This window comes from Orussus abietinus, unplaced genomic scaffold (assembly GCF_000612105.2).
Source record: "Orussus abietinus isolate OABI.00-Male unplaced genomic scaffold, Oabi_2.0 scaffold381, whole genome shotgun sequence".
NCBI lineage: Eukaryota > Metazoa > Arthropoda > Insecta > Hymenoptera > Orussidae > Orussus > Orussus abietinus.
The window spans coordinates 51498-68056 of NW_019394555.1; the positions used below are offsets into that span (position 1 = coordinate 51498).

The 16559-nt window shown below is 41.3% G+C and overlaps 2 protein-coding genes across 2 annotated transcripts; one reads left to right on the plus strand and one right to left on the minus strand.

Moving 5' to 3' along the window:
- The first annotated feature begins 14 nt into the window (after positions 1-14).
- Positions 15-3692, plus strand: LOC105694355 (ras-related protein M-Ras). The gene is made up of 3 exons (XM_012414908.2): positions 15-377; positions 2043-2359; positions 2912-3692. The coding sequence occupies exons 1-3, from the start codon at positions 188-190 to the stop codon at positions 2999-3001; spliced, it is 597 nt and encodes a 198-aa protein (XP_012270331.1). The 5' UTR covers positions 15-187; the 3' UTR covers positions 3002-3692.
- Positions 3693-7046: 3354 nt separating this feature from the next.
- LOC105694354 (FAS-associated factor 2) lies at positions 7047-16344 on the minus strand. The gene is made up of 8 exons (XM_012414907.2): positions 15809-16344; positions 14026-14106; positions 13492-13717; positions 11796-11982; positions 10538-10711; positions 9662-9757; positions 9270-9582; positions 7047-7455 (listed from the first exon to the last, which is right to left on the minus strand). Exons 1-8 carry the CDS (start codon positions 15869-15871, stop codon positions 7291-7293), a joined length of 1305 nt encoding a protein of 434 aa, XP_012270330.1. The 5' UTR covers positions 15872-16344; the 3' UTR covers positions 7047-7290.
- Positions 16345-16559: the final 215 nt, after the last annotated feature.

Below are 16559 nucleotides of genomic sequence, written 5' to 3' on the forward strand. Positions count from 1 at the left end.
CAATAAGAGACTCGGACATGCGCAGGTGCGTGGCGCCCGTCGAGAGCCGTACTGCGCCTCCTTCGACCTCGCGGTCGCCTCGAAGCACCTCGAAGGGATGGATCGTCGCACGAGGGCGCGCACCCTCGCCCCGGCCCGTCTCGGCTCGGGTTGATCTCAACGGTCGGAAGACCGCACCTCCTCCAGCATGACGAGGCCTCCGAACAACGACAATCTCGTCACCTTCAAGCTGGTCGTGGTGGGCGACGGAGGCGTCGGCAAGAGCGCCCTGACCATCCAGTTCTTCCAGAAGCTCTTCGTCACCGACTACGACCCCACCATCGAGGACAGCTACATCCAGCACACCGAGATCGACGACCAATGGTGCATCTTGGACGGTACGTCGACGTCACGCCTCTTTTCAACTGAAACTTCTCATGTTATAGTAGTCAAAATTGGCATCACAAAGTGGTATAAGAAAATACGCGCTTTGACTATATAGGTATAGACTGCTAGACATACATCAACCGAGAGAGACCATGAATCGTGGTGCAGACCCGAGTCGTGGAAGAAAAAGGAGGGAAATTCAAATATAATTACAGGTAACCCTCCTATAACACGGTAGATAGGTTCCTAGAAAATGTGTTATATGAAACTCGGAGCCAGGACAAAAGGGGGGATTACGTTCCGAAAACCTATTTACACGTTGAGTGCCACGTTGGTCACCGGTGACTGACACTGAACTTTCCGTTCAGGCCGTGTCAGTCATCGGTGACACTGAACCGTCCGCAGCGTGCGTGGCCTCACTGGGAAGTCGTTATAAAACCACGTGGTACTCAACGTGTTAAAAACAAACTTTTTTTTTTTAATTCCATATAAGCAACTTAATTTTTATTAAAAATATAAATTTATGTAGAACACAAAGCGAAAAAAAACAAATATTTTCACGTAAAGGCACTGTAGTTTATTGTTCTTTCCCGTCATTATATTAAGGTAATTTAGTTTTTAAATATGTTAAAAATCATGTTATACAGTGCTGTAGGAGTACGTTGTTGTACAAAGGTTCTCGCAATTTTCTTATCGTGTTAGAGCAAAACGGTGTTATAGGGTACAGGGCTATACGAGGGTTCCCGCAATTTGTCCTAGCGTGTTAGAGCAAAACTGTGTTATAGGATGCCGTGTTGTAGGAGGGCTATCTGTACTTCGATCAGCTGGTTCTTTAAGTCAAAGAGATACCAAAAGACGAGCTATGTTTGGAATAACTTTACCTCTACGCATTTCCGCTTGAATTCATAGCCCGGTGTCCTCAAATTTATAACGAAAATAATTTTATCGAATAGCTGTGAAATTATTCAAATGCTATTGTATGTGTACTTAATTCTTGATATAATTTAAAGAAAATTCATTTCAAAGGTTTGTGATGCATGGAGAGGGAAAGTTTGTTGTTTATAAATAAGATGTCGCTTAATCCGATATGATTGATTAATCCCTTGTGTCAAAATGATACGTTTGCGTCTTTCTCTCTATTTTTACTCGGATATTTTGGGCTAAGATTGCATTCAACCAAGAGGTAGTGGTCCATTTTCTTTAATTAAATACGAATCTATTTCATTGTGAATTTAAATTAGAACTGCAGGTATGTGAAATTATTAATTCCTGGTTCTCGATGGCGACGATATCTGTGTGGCGCAACCTGCGTGAAGCTGGCAACTAGTAGTCCATAGTTTTATAGTCAAAGATACAACGCCATGCATTGAAATCGTCTCTACTTCAGGGGTCCAAGATATTCAGATTTTTCTGCTCTACTCCCAAGACTGCCTCGATGATATTTTACAATTAAAAATTATCATCAGCTAGCATGTCCGTTAGTCTTTATCATATTAAAAACATCACATTCTGTATATAATTTAATAATGAAACTATATTTTATGTTTAATAAGTTTCCTTATTTTTATTACACGATTACCCTGCAATTAAACTTTGTCTTTTCTCTTCAACTCAGAGGTTTCACTTTGAATTCTTCTTTATCTTTCTTCGCGGACTCATTGAGCTTCTTTCCCCAGTGCTGGACACCGCTGGCCAGGAGGAGTTCAGTGCCATGCGAGAGCAGTACATGCGAAAGGGCGATGGCTTCCTGCTGGTCTACTCTGTCACCGATGAACAGTCCTACGAGAACATCGTCAACTTTTATACTCAAATCCTGAGGGTCAAGGACCGCGACGTTTACCCCATGTTGCTCGTTGCGAACAAAGTGGACCTGGTGCATCTCAGGAAGATCACCGAAGAGCAGGGCAGGGAACTGGCGCACCGTTTGGGTGTTCCCTACGTTGAAACGTCTGCCAAAGATCCCCCCTTGAACGTGGATGCCGCGTTTCATGAGGTGCGTGTTGTTATAACCTCTTAAGGTGGTTTGAAAGGGTCATTTTATACATATAAAATGTAAAAATATTTATAAAACTTTCCTCAAAACTAGATGCACCGAATCATTTGAAACCAACTCTTGATTATGGAGGTCCTAAGGAAGAACGTGGTGCTTATGAAATTTCATTTAACAAAAAAAATATGTATTCTTGGTTCTAGTCTTCGCTAAATAAACAATTTTTTTATCAAAAATTAAATTTCATGAGCACCATGTTTTTTCTTTGAGTCTCCGTAATCATTCGCTGAAGTTTCCATTGATTCGGTGTATTCAGTTTGGAAAAAGGTTTTATAAACATTTTGACGTTTTATATTTATAGAATGACTCTTTCATATAATCTTAAGCAACAAATAGTGGTGCAATATTGGTCCAATATTATCAGCTATACGTTACCACCAAAAAGGATGTAGATGAATTTTAATTTATCGACGTTGATTAAATTTCTCAGCACCTTTCGTATCATCTTAAGAAGTTTCATTTGAATGGTAAGATTTTTTAAATTCGTTCCTTCAGGTGGTACGTATAATTCGGAATCAACCGCCAGCAGAGTTGGAGAAGAACCGAAGAAAGCAAAGACGCGCAGGGAAGTGCGATCTTCTCTAAGCACCGATACTCCGAATGATGCCAAAGCCCAAAAGGAAGTATCGATTTGGTTTCTTCGTCGACAGCTTGAATCGTTTTACCCTTTCTTTCGATGTTTCATATCTCCCGGACGATGATTTACTTGAAACGAAGAGCGAGAAGGTGTATTGGCCCTCTCGCGGAAGAGCGAAGAGTCTCCAGGAAAGCAGAGGCGTCTACAAAGTGATATTCCCAAACAGGAGCACAAAAACAGTTGCACGAATGCGCACGATTCTCTAAGTATTACCATGTAAATGTACGTATATTCGCCGAGAAGACATATGTAGATTTCATACCGATGCAAATCCATATCCGATTTGTATAGACTCACCGAAGAAGATAACCTAACCTATTTTATGAGACACACGTGTACATACATACTACGAGAAATCACGAAACTTCGGAACGTCTGGAAATGAAAGCTACCACGTAATAGGGTATATTTTGTAATAGCTCGTCTGGAAACGGTCAAAGTCGTCGGATCGACGTTTAAATTGTAAATTACTAAATGGAGACATCGAACTGTCCGAACCTTGGATCGATTTTGTAAAGTGTTCGCTAACCGACAGAGCAAGGGTGTGGATCAGTGCTATTGTCTTCTCGAAGGAAACAAAATGGAAGGAAAGCAGTTAATTTAATATACTGGATAACTAATAAATTAGTATTCGACTAATTTTAATCCTCTTTCATCCCGAACACCTCTTCTGTTAACAGCTTCCTCTATCCGGTCACCAAGATCTCTCCGAAGGCTTCGCTCTGTTTTGACAGCATCGAAACAATTGAAAAGGTGATAGCCTATGTCAGTGAGTTTAGTAAATGGAAAAGTAATCTTTTCAAGTCACAGGTCACTTTTGATTATAAGGAGGACGGTAAGGCGTGAAAATGAAACTCTCCTCAAATCACTTGATTCTAATAACACACTTTTTTTTTTAATTTATCGAATAGAACTGTCTGAGACTTTGACACATGACTCGTGAGCACCTAGGAATTATCCTAACACTTTCAAAAATTGGATTAAAAAAAAAAAAGACGTTTAACTTAGTCTAGCCCAGAACCAAAATGGCATCGAGCTCTAATATTTCGATCGATATCCAATTATTGAAGACTCTAATATTAGAAACGAAAGTGTCAGGACAATTGCACGATAATTTAGAACACTTAGGTAATTGAGAAACTAGCATTTGAACGGGGTAAATGCAAAAAAAGTGTCGTATGCGCTTCTATGCTAAAACGAAGGTAATACGAGGTCTTGGAGTAAAAATTTAGTTGACACGGAAATCACAGATGGCGCAGGGTGTCACTTTGCAGGCAATTAGGGCTTCAGTAATCGTGAATTCTGAAACTGGTTGCCGCAAACTTGTCCGTGTATTGTTATGGACGTTATTCACGTCAACGGCAATCAGGAATAGAATTTAACGATGTCTTTATTTTTATACGTGAAGTATGAAATTTTTATCAAGGCCCGGCATTCTGTGTCTCTTACTCTCTCCCCTTTTTCATGACATTTTCAGTCGAATCAACTCCCTAGTATTCGGTTGACGCATTATTAATTCTACGATTTGTTATTTTTTATTTACTTTGCTCTGTGACATTAATTATGCACCAACCCAGTAGATTCATAAATCTCGAGACGTGTTTTGACCACAAGAATCACTTTATTTGACAAATCCTCCGCTACTGTGGGTTCGCAAAGGTTACTCGGATAAGGAGACATTTACAAAGATTTTTTTTACACCCGCGTAAAGTTAATTAGTCATAGTTCCTCCTCCTCTCTTTCTTTCTCTTATAGCCTGACCACCGGCGAGTCGGGAAGCCGTTTATTTTGTTATTTTCCGAGATCCGACGAGTCTTCTTCGACGTCGTTATCTCGACAAATGTCTGTGTATGTCAAGTCGACGCTGACAAACCTTAAGGGCCTGGGAAAGCTAAGTCGGCCATATTGAATTTTGCGTCAGACGCGAGGAAATCGCGTGAAGGCGAGTTTTTCGCTAAATTAATGATACTTCATGAACTAAAAGACAAAATAAATCACCGTTAATTGATAAACATATTTTTCCAAACTACCTTTGAACTGAATCGAAGGATAGAACGGTATATGTAGGACTTAAACACGTTAAAGGTCTGGGAAAGCTGAATCGGCCATATTGAATTTTGGCGCCATGTGAGGAAATCGCGTAAAGGCGAGTTTTCCGCTAAATTAATGACGCTTCATGAACTAAAACACAAAATAAATCACCGTTAATTGATAAACATATTTTTCCAAACTACTTTTGAATTGAATCGAAGGATAGAATGGTATATGTAGGACTTAAAAATGTTAAAGGTCTGGGAAAGCTGAATCGGCCATATTGAATTTTGGCGCTATGTGAGGAAATCGCGTGAAGGCGAGTTTTCCGCTAAATTAATGACGCTTCATGAACTAAAACACAAAATAAATCACCGTTAATTGATAAAGGTATTTTTCCATACTACTTTTGAACTGAATCGAAGGATAGAACGGTATATGTAGGACTTAAAAACGGTAAAGGTCTGGCAAAGCTGAATCGGCCGGGTGCTGGGGTGCCTCGAATTCGGTAAAGTCTTTTCCGTAAAGAACAAATAGGTATCAGCTATCCAGTTAGTATATAAATCAGTTTTCGAAGTTATCTTCGTATAAAACAAACAAGTATCAGCTATTCAGTTCACTACGGATCAGTGGATTGACTGTTCAAAACTTTCGCACATGCGCACACGTTACTTCTTTAGTATCGCTGTTCTTACGTAGGTGGCGCTGGTATGCCTCGAATTCGGCAGTCTTTTCCGTATAGAACAATTAGGAATTAGTTATTCAGTTCATCTATAGATCAGTGAAGAGACAGTTCAAAATTTTCGCACATGCGCACACGTTACTTCTTTAGTATCGCTGCCCCTACGTAGTTGGCGCTGGGGTGCCTCGAATTCGGCAAAGTCTGTTCCGTAAAGAACAAATAAACAAATTTCGAAGTTATCTTCGTATAGAACAAATAAGTATCAGTTATTCAGTTCATCTACGGATCAGTGGACTGGCAGTTCAAAACTTTCGCACATGCGCACACGTTACTTCTTTAGTATCGCTGCCCCTACGTAGTTGGCGCTGGGGTGCCTCGAATTTGGCAAAGTCTTTTCCACATAGAACAAATAGGTATCAGTTATCCAGTTAGTATATAGATCAGTGCCGAGAATAATGAAACGATGGATGGCTCTTCGTCGCAGTTCCACTCCCAAATTAAACAATATGTGCGCAGCGTTTGTACCGCCCAAAAGGAAAATTTAGTATCATTCCCAATTGGCATCGTGCAGTGGTTATGCCAAACTTAATTCGTAATTCCACTGTACAAAAGCGGGCTATGCCAGTAAGCGTTTCAGTCTACTATGTCCCTTACTCATATCTCACATTTAGCAGCGCTTTTAAAAGTCTCTTAGTTAAAGATGATCGGACCGCTGTTAAAAGACGCCATCCTCGTACCTTCTTTTACGACCGCTTTCACGAAATGTAATACAACAAAACGTCGGAAAAACGTGACGACTGCGTTCCGCGTGCCCAGCACGTGCGTTTTTTATGTGCCAACAGTTCAGTATGCTGAACTTTGTTACAAAAATGGACTTGAAAAGTCCCTGGTATTTATTCGATGCCCTGTACTCCCTTCGCGAGCTTTTGCTCCGTGAAAAATGTCGTCAACGCATTCCATTTTTCATGTAAGATTTTGACAACTAAAAGCTGTCAAAAATTGATGTATAACTTTGATAACTAAAAGCGGCTCAAAAGTCCCCCTACCCACTTTTAGGGAATCGTCGCTCGCTTTTATCCTAAAAGCTTAAAAGACAACAAAGGAAGCTTAAAAGGGTGTATGAGGAGGTATTGCTGCTAAAATACATCTTTTACGGCTTCTTTTAAGGATCTTCTACAAAAGTGGTTGAAAAGCGAGACACGAGTAGGGTCGCTTTTAACAGTGCTCTAAAATACGTCTTTTAACGCTAAAAGTGAGATACGAGTAAGGACCTATATGACCTATATGAGATATTTAAGCGTCCTTCCTTCACTAGGGTGTTCTCGACCTCGAGGAGGGGTTTCCCTCTTTCCCGGATTTCGATCAGAAGCCTCGACGGAACTTCGGCGTCGACTCGTGCCGAGGAGACGTCGCGATAATGTCGTTGCTCCCTGGAGAAGCGAGGCGAGCCGCGGGCCTCGTCCGCTTCCGGGGCGACGAACCTAGCCTAACCGAGAGGAGGAGTCTGTCGCCACTCGTCACGGATTAATCGTCCAAGTCGTTCACGTGGAGGGCCTCCCTGCAAGTGAGTCCGGCCTGCACCAGGGTCTGCACCTCTTCCCCGGGGTACAGGACCCGCTTCGGGAAGGTGGTGGTGATCTCGAAGTTGGCCGGCGAGTCCGGCTGGCTGAAGATCCAGTGGTAGACGTCCTGGGAGAGAACGAGAATGGATTATGGAAGTTGGTCATTCGCACAGATTTCTGTACATCGACCTAGGTCGCTAACAGTGGGAGTTCAAATGTGTTCAAGGGCTTTTCCGGTTTACCTCATTTCGGTTTCCTTTTAACGCCGCAAGAGGGCAGGGGAGGAGTTTGTAATTTGACGCGTTAAGTCAAACTCGCGGAAGTGCAGATGTCACACGATGACACGTAACATTTATCGTTTTCACGAATTAAATAACAAAGAAAATGCCGCAAAAGTGTTGTTTATTAAATTGTAAAAATAAACTTTCAATACCAGAATTCCTGAACTTCCAATAATTGGACAAGTCACAGTTAATCGGTTGACCTAACTCCCTAAACTTTTGTTTATCTTGAGATTATTAAGAGTGGCAAGACAAACTGCAGAAATAGAAAATCATCGCAAATTAATGGGACACTATTTTCGGCTAATAAGTACCTTGACTTTATGAATATTACGAATTAAAAGTAATAAATTAATTTACATACAAATTCTCAGAATTCTCTTCAATTCTTTTAAATTCTCTAGGGATCTTCAGATTGGGTAACATTCTCAGTTATATTACTCGAAATAAGAATCTCGAGAATTAAAAAAAAACAGGCCTGGAGTATTTCGACTGGCTTGTAGCAAGATTCTATACGCCAATTCCGAATTTCTCGATATCGTTAACCGTGTTCTTTCAATAGATTAACTATATTGACAGCTGTCAAATTGACGTACAGAATCCCGTGTCCTTCCCATCTTACCATCGGGGGGCGGGAAGCGCGACTCGACTAGAATATCCCTATAAAATGTACGAGTCAGCGCCCCCAAACGGTAACTGATGGAACCATAAATGAGGTAAAGTGGCAAGGAGACTAGCACATTTTTCTCCAGTCCATACAGCAACTGTTAGCGATCTAGGTTTATGTATAGAAATCTGTGGTCATTCGAGAACTAAGTGAATCCCAATTGGACCATGGACTTAGATTACATGGACCCCACCCTAATTTAAGGAGATGTGAAAGTGGCGCCAAAGACATCGCGTTTATGAACCTTTTCTCCAAACTGGATGCACCGAATCGTTTCAAACTTCACAACGTGAACGTGGAAGCTTTAGCGAAGGTCCTGACCTCCATGAAATTTCAATTTTTTTTTTAAATTTGTTCATAGGTATTTTTAACCGTTTTTTTTTTAATAAAAAATGAAGTTTCACGAGTGTCAGGACCTTCCTTATAGCCTCTATATTCACGTTATGAAGTTGGAAACGGTTTGATACAAGTGCGCTATAGGCCTTGCGGCCCACCGTATTTGGAGCCAAAATGGCTCCCTACCGGCCCCCCCATTTCTGGGGGGTTAGACAACCATCTACCTCCAGCGCCCACACTACCAAGGGGGCCCGGAAGCCCAAGACGGACTGGAAAAACCCGAATGCTCCGAACCGATCGTCAAACCCCAGGGACGAGCTAGCCGGGTCGGGGCCTCCGCGACGCACTCCCCGAAGGGAGGCCGCTTGACCCCATCCGTTGCCCGCGGGGAACCTCGTCCCTCCCCTGCACCCGCGTGGTGCGAGCATTCGTGCAAGGCCCCAGCTGAGACGCAATGCTCCAGCGTGGGTTGGCGAGAGTTCCAAGCTAAAGCGGATGGGAGCCCAGCCCAAAAACGACTTGATACCCTCAGTTGAAAAGATTCATGAACGATTGACCTTTCGGAGGCCACTTTCACATCCCCTTAACTCAAGTTGGTAAAGTACTCGACCCGCCACGTCGCTAGATCATGTGCCTTCGGAAGAGGTTGTCGGTTACCTCGATCGTGTCCGAGAGGAGGAATCGCCTCTTGAGGGTCCTCTCGCCGACCTTGATCTGTAGGTGGCAGGCCTTAGGGTGGTCCGGGCCCGGCTCGACCGGCACCTGCCCCTCGGCCCGGCGTTTGGCCAGCCTGACGCGCTCCACCTCCATCTCCTGAGCGTCTAGTTCCTCCCGCTCCCGCGCGGCGCGCTCCTCTAGCGCTCGTCGCTCCTCCGCGCGGCGGCGGTCCTTCTCCTGGTCGGCGCGCAGCGACTCTTCGTACGCCCGGTCCTGCTGCTGGCGCAACGACTGAGCCGCGCTACGCTCCGCCCTGTAACGTGATTACTCCATTATCTCCAAATCACCGTCGCTCTGTCTCTCCCTCTCCATTCCCCCGAATCCGAGTTTACCTCTCTTGTCGGACCTGGATGAGGCCCATCTCGTTGCTGTCGACGATCGCCCGTAGCCGGGAGAGCAGCTCGGTCGGCGACGGCGTGCCCTCCATTCTGGTCAAACAAATGCCCTTATTAATAAATATGCATGCGGTAGAACTGCTGTTAACACGTTCGCGACCGCTGACGTGAATTCACGTCTTTTCCAGTTCTATTCCTCGTTACTTTACTGAAATAACACACAGAACGCTTCATTTTATATAATTCTCAACGTAGATTGTAAAAGACTTCAACATAAATATAAATGTCGGTAACAGTGCTTTCAAAAGAAAAATTTAGTTGCAGCTAAACGCCACAGATGGCGACGTTGGTTCGTCAAAATATAAAGTCATGAATACACGGGATTTCGACAGTTTTATCGCTATCTCTTTATCATTACTTCACCGAAATGACATATGGAATGCTGCATTTCGTATAATTCTCAACGTAGATTGTAAAACACATCAACATAAATATAAATGTCGGTAAAGATGCTTTTAGAGGAAAAATTTAGTTGCAGTTAAACGTCACAGATGGCGGCGTTGGTTCGTCAAAATATAAAGTCATGAATACACGGGATTTCGACAGTTTTACATCGAAGTTTTTATCGTTACGTTACTGAAATAACATATGGAACGCTTCATTTCGTATAATTTTCAACATAGACTGTAAAAGACCAACATAAATATAAATGTCGGTAACGGGACGCGCCAGTTTATGTTCCCACTTGTGTATTCAAAATGACGTTACCACCAAAAAGGGTACAGATGAACTTTAATTTATCGACGCCGATTAAATTTCTCAGCGCCTTTCATATCATCTTAAATAGGTATCCTTTGGTAATAGGTTACTCACCGCCCAACAATAGTCATTCGGTTGTCCTTAAGGACGATTACAGCCAAGAAAGGGTATGTACCAGACTTGAGGGCCTCCGATACCTTATAGCCTTCTCCGGAGTGTGTATTGCAAGCCCAAAACAACGTGTGCGTATTTACGTATCGTACAACGTCAGGGTCTCCCAGAGTTGTCCTGTTAACGATACAATGGAAACATCACTATCATTAGATTATAATCAGGGGACAAGCAACACGATGATTTATTCTTTCCTTCGAGTCATATGACAGAATTCCTCTTTCCAATCGAAGAGCAGAAGCATTGAACTATCTTATTCTTACGAGTACTTTTGATCATTCATGTCAGGTGCACTACGGATAAACTAATAGAAGTAAATACTCGAGACTTTCATTTCGATACTAAGTACTTTTGTCATCGATACCCTTAGCCTAGGTATTTGCTTGGCATCGGTGATAACTCTTCATGTTGAATCGAATGAGGTGGATACATTTTTTTATGAATTTTTATTTTGTATCCCCTCAAACGCTGAACGTATAATAAAAATATATTTTGATTATCAAAGAAATCCTTTCCCAAATGGTATTTTTCTCCTGTATTACATAATACATGCCCTCTATAGAAAATAAGCTTGGTCTGTATGCTTGTGCACGTCGATTCGATTCGAGTAGGTAACAATACTTTGGTTTCGGTGGAAGTAATATGTAAAAGTATCGATAGTATCTTTTCAATACTGTGTGCATTCATAATTTTTATTTGATCCAAGTAATAAGTAAAAGTATTGATATCTGTTATTGCAATACTGAATATGTATCGATACTTCTTTCCAATACTAAGTGTGCGTTCATACTTTTTTTCGATACAAGTAATAACCAAAAGTATTCACATCTTTTTTTGCAGCATTGAATATGTACCGATACTTCTTTTCAATGCTAAGTATGTATCCATATTTTTTATTCAATACAAGTAATAAGTAAAAGTATTGATATCTGTTTTTGTAATACTGAATATGTATCGATAGTATGTTTTCAATACTAACTCTGTGTCCATACTTTTTATTCGATACAAGTAATAAGGAAAGTATTCATATCCTTTTTTGCAGTACTGAATATACATCGATACTTCTTTTCGATGCAACTTATAAGTAAAAGTATTGACTTGGTTTGGTGGTATCGGTTAATCTCAAGTCAGGATTAGATTTGAAATGACAGAGTGCATCGATTGAAGCTACGACTACAGTTACTGCATCGGTTGAAATTACCTGCACCACCGATCGATTTCGGGGGATTCGTCCTTGTGTAAATAAACCAACAGAAATCTCAGCTCCTGTTTCGCATCCGAAAGGGCTTGGCTGTACGAGCCTTGGTAGAAGACCGGATGGCTATCACTACAACGCTCCTCGTACAGTCTGATAAAGTTGACTACATCCTCCACAGGATCGGAAGATACTTAAAACATTGAGAGAAATAAATTAATATAAATGTAGTCACACGTTTGAGGTGATCTGAAAGGGTCCAGCTATATACATCTGAGAAGTCAAATCGTCGGTGAAATTATTCTCCAAAATGGATATACCGATTTGTTTCATATTTTGCCACGTGAATGTGAAGGCGCTAAGGTAGGACCTGAAACTCATGAGATTTCATTATTGATAACAAATGAATTTATTTATCATAGACTAGAACCAACATGGCGTGGTTCGGACACGTTTTCGATGTTTTATGTTTCTTGGATGCTTAGAATAGAAAATTAAGAGTTTCAGGACCTAGCTCGAACAATTTAAAATACTATACAAATGGAATATTACAAAGTCAGATGGGAAAATATGGAAAATACTTTCACCAACGATTGCAAGAGAAAGCTGGCATGTTTCGTGGCTAATGTTTTTAGAATAAAAATTTAGTTGCAGCTAAACATCACAGATGGTGACGTTGGTTCATCGAACCATAAACAGTCATGAATTCGTGGGATTTCGAATTTTACATTGATGTTTTTATCATTACTTTACTGAAATGACAAGTGGTACGCTTCAGTTAGTATAATTCTCAACATAGACTGTAAAAGACTTCAACATAAATATAAATGTCGATAACGTGACATGTCAGCTTATGTTCCCACTTGAGTATTCAAAATGACGTTACCACAAAAAAAGGTATAGTTGAATTTTAATTCATCGACCTCGGTTAAATTTCTCAGTGCCTTTCATATCATCTTAATAACATAAAATAAAGGTTTGGGAATAAAGACCCGTACAAGCTTTCAATCATTTTAAGGTTATACGAAAGCCCCCTCAAATTAGTCGATTCGAGTTTTTTTAAGGGTATTGAACCGATCTCTCTGGAACTTTGGCACATGACTCTTGAGCACCTAAGAATTATCCTGACACTTTCAAAACTTGGATTTTAGAAAAATATGGTTGACTTAGCCTAGATCAGAACCATAATGGCATCGGGCTCTCGTATTTCGATCAATATACAATTATTGAAGGTTCCGATATGAGAAACGAAAGTGTCAGGAGAATTGTACAACGATTTAGAACATTCTAGTAATCTAGAAACTGGTATTTAAACGGGATAAATGCAAAAATAGTGTCTTATACGCTTCTTTGCTAAAACGAAGGTAATACGAGGTCTCGGAGAGAAAATTTAGTTGCCATTGAGATAACAGATGGCGCAGGATGGCCCTCTGCAATTAATTAGGGCATTAAAAACCATAAATCCAGGAGATTTCTGGTGTTTTACTTAGATTTCTTCATAATTATTGTATGTAAACGACATGTAGAGTATGCCATTTGAGACAATGCCCAATATAATTCGGCACAGCTGTCAATATAAATACGAACGTCGGCAACGTAGGTACTTAAAAGAATCTTTTTTATCGATGTTGATCAAATTTCTCGACCTGTTTTCACTTCACCTTAACTGTACTTTAAAAGTATAGTGTTAATTGTGACTCACCTGGTCTGGCGTTTGTTCCAAATATGGCAAAAAGTAATTGTATAATGCTAGCAACAAGGTTGTAGCACAAGGAAATAGTGTACGAAAAGAATCCACCGCCACTTCCGGATCCACCGGGAGGGCCAAAGTAAATTCTCGAGCTGCTTTCATCGACGACTTGTGGAGGTCGTGCACGCGAGTCTTGCGCGTACATTGAAGGTCGTCCTTCGTAGAAATTAAGCTGCTCCTAAATAGCGAAACAGAGTGTCATTAAATGAAGCATTACTTGCTACTTGTTTTTACTAAGTGAGAGGCAACGAGAAGAGGAAAAATGTGCAGTTAAATAGTGTATTAAACAAGCATGATAATGCAACCAAGACATTTTACAACATTCCTTGCCATATGCTCGGTTTACGACGGCGTACTCATAATTTGTTTCGGCACTGAATGTGTTAATGGAAATCTTATTATGAAGATTAAATGTCTTTATCATATACAAGGTATGACATCCCAAAGCAACTACCTTAAAGGTACGTGGATTATTCCTCGACATACCTGGACGGCGACTTCCAGATTCCAGTTGTGTCGTTGTAGAACATCTCGACACACGGAGAGATCTTCGATACGGGTCAAATCCTAGGAAACGTAAAGACATTTGTAAATCAGTCCACTTTGGTAAAGGTTAAAAAAGATGAAAGAGCTTAACCACAAAACGTTCTCGACCTAAAACTATATATTGGGTTTCGGAACTTTCATGTTGATTTTCGGTATGTGGCATTAGGACTTAAAACTCGGAACGAACTTTCCAGGCAGCCTAATAAAATCTGCATGAATTGACATCTGCCCTTAAGTAAATTAAATTGATTAGCTAAATTCAATATCACTCACAAATGGTGCAGGTTTAGTTCTTACGTTAAGTTAAGAAGTTACGGTGGAACTGAATTAGTTTGTTTGAGGTTACCGTTTGATTTACTTATCGCTAGGTGCAGAATGTTACCTATACTGTAAGGTTATTCAAAGTGAACTTTTCTAACTTGCCTACTGTATTTTTATGGAATTATGTGATTGAATTCATCACGTGCTGTTTGTGAATACCATTTAATTCAATTTAGAATGCGTTGAATTAAACATAGTCTTTTGGTTACTGAATTAAGAACACTTTGCTAATAGCAGTCCTAACCTAACCTACAAACTGAATTTCCATCTTTGTGAATAACATTTCTGAAATCAGTTCGTCAAGATGCATAAATGATTATAAAGGTTTCCAGGCATTGAATAAGAGCCGTTTTGATAATGGTATCCCTAATTTAATCTAGAGACTCAATTTCTATCATTCGAAGTGATATTACCGATTTCAATTATTTGAGACACATAACAAACGTATTTTGTTAGGTTTTCATTGGAAATTATTTGACAAAAACATTCCTAACCTAACCTAAGAACTAAATTTGCAATATCTATGAATAAACAAATCTCCATTGCACTCGTAAATCCAGGATTTAACAGGTCTGGATCAAATCGCATGTCTTCATCGCATTAATAAATACACAGATTCGTTTCCGAGTCTCTCGGTCAACAATTAAATTCGAATTTAGGGTTTGAATTGGATAAATCCTAAATTTTGAGTACGACACAGACGTTGTCAATGTTTCCACTGCATGCGGCTCAAGAAGCATGAATATGGTTATATTTTTTAGAGTTCTTGGACTAAGGATGTTTCGATCGGTATTCCTAACCTAAACTACCCCAGAGTGAATCTGTACCATCTGCGAGTGGTCCCGCTAAATTCAGCTAGTTAAGATATGTCGATTAATACATATCTTGTTTGGCTTTGTTCCTGCAGTCTTACGAAGAAAGCCTACTTGAAACTGACAGATTTTTTCCATCTGGTCCCCTCTGCGCTGCTCCAGAAATTAATGTATTTACATTTTTTGGAGTTTTTGAACTAAGGAAGTTTCGATCGGTATTCCTAACCTAAACTACCCCAGAGTGAATCTATACCATCTGCGAGTGGCCCCGCTAAATTCAGCTAGTTAAGACACGTTGGTTAATACATATCTTGTTTGATTTTGTTCCTGCAGTCTTACGAAGAATACCTACTTGAAACTGACAGATTTTTTCCATCTGTTCCCCTCTGCGCTCCTCCAGAAATGAATGTATCTACATTTTTTGGAGTTTTTGAACTAAGGAAGTTTCGATCGGTATTCCTAACCTAAACTACCCCAGAGTGAATCTGCACCACCTGCGAGTGGTCCCACTACATTCAACTGATCAAGACACGTTGGTTAATACATATCTTATCTGGTTTCGTTCCTGCAGTCTTACAAAGAATACCTACTTGAAACTGCAGGACTTTTTCCGTCTGGTCCCCGCTGAGCTCCCCCAGGGCGATGTCGGCCATGGCGAATTACCCTGAGCCTTCTCTGGTTCCTCTCGAATCCGTCAGACGAAGCGAAGGCGCGGGTCGGCGATCATTTGCCCAGGAGATTCACCGGAGGTCGACTTAACCTCAAAGCGAGTCCGCGCATGATGACTCCGGATCGCTCGGGCCGCGCTCGGTCGCGCTCGCCCCGACGGCAATCGGCCCGTTATCGGAGGCTTTTCTCGTCCCGAGGTCGACCGGAGTGGATCGGATGACTGGCGCTCGTCAACGTCAGAGCTGGACGCGCGGAGGTCCTCCTCGCGCGCCCCTCGACGCTCCCTGGATTTGATCAGATTCGACGTAGCCGTCGCTTTTCACTGCCTGAGGAGACAGATTTGATGCGAATCGGGTGCGAGTCGAGAAATTCCGAAAAAATTACTCAGCACTCCCGAAATCGCCGGAGCACAGGAAGAATATGACTCGGCGGTGGTGAGAAAAGATGGGAAACTCGAGGAAATAGATGACCTCGTTTCCATCGCACTCTAAATCCGGGATTTATCGGGTCTGGGCGTTTATTACGTATCTTTGACGAGCGCGTTCACTTTTCGCATTTGCATCTCACGTGGGTGTATTCGCCGGATTACGTATTCGCTATATGAAAGAACGAGATCACTAGAGTTCTAAATCCAGTAAGTTACGTCAGAAACGAAGAGAAATTCCCGGTAAT

Coding starts and splice junctions, on each gene's coding strand:
- LOC105694355 (XM_012414908.2), top strand. CDS start 188: ATGACGAGGCCTCCGAACAACGACAATCTCGTCACCTTCAAGCTGGTC. Junction 378..2,042: donor CCAATGGTGCATCTTGGACG/GTACGTCGACGT, acceptor TTCTTTCCCCAG/TGCTGGACACCGCTGGCCAG. Junction 2,360..2,911: donor TGGATGCCGCGTTTCATGAG/GTGCGTGTTGTT, acceptor TCGTTCCTTCAG/GTGGTACGTATAATTCGGAA.
- LOC105694354 (XM_012414907.2), bottom strand. CDS start 15,871: ATGGCCGACATCGCCCTGGGGGAGCTCAGCGGGGACCAGACGGAAAAA. Junction 13,718..14,025: donor ATCTGGAAGTCGCCGTCCAG/GTATGTCGAGGA, acceptor TTCGCTATTTAG/GAGCAGCTTAATTTCTACGA. Junction 9,758..10,537: donor CGAATGACTATTGTTGGGCG/GTGAGTAACCTA, acceptor TTGTTTGACCAG/AATGGAGGGCACGCCGTCGC.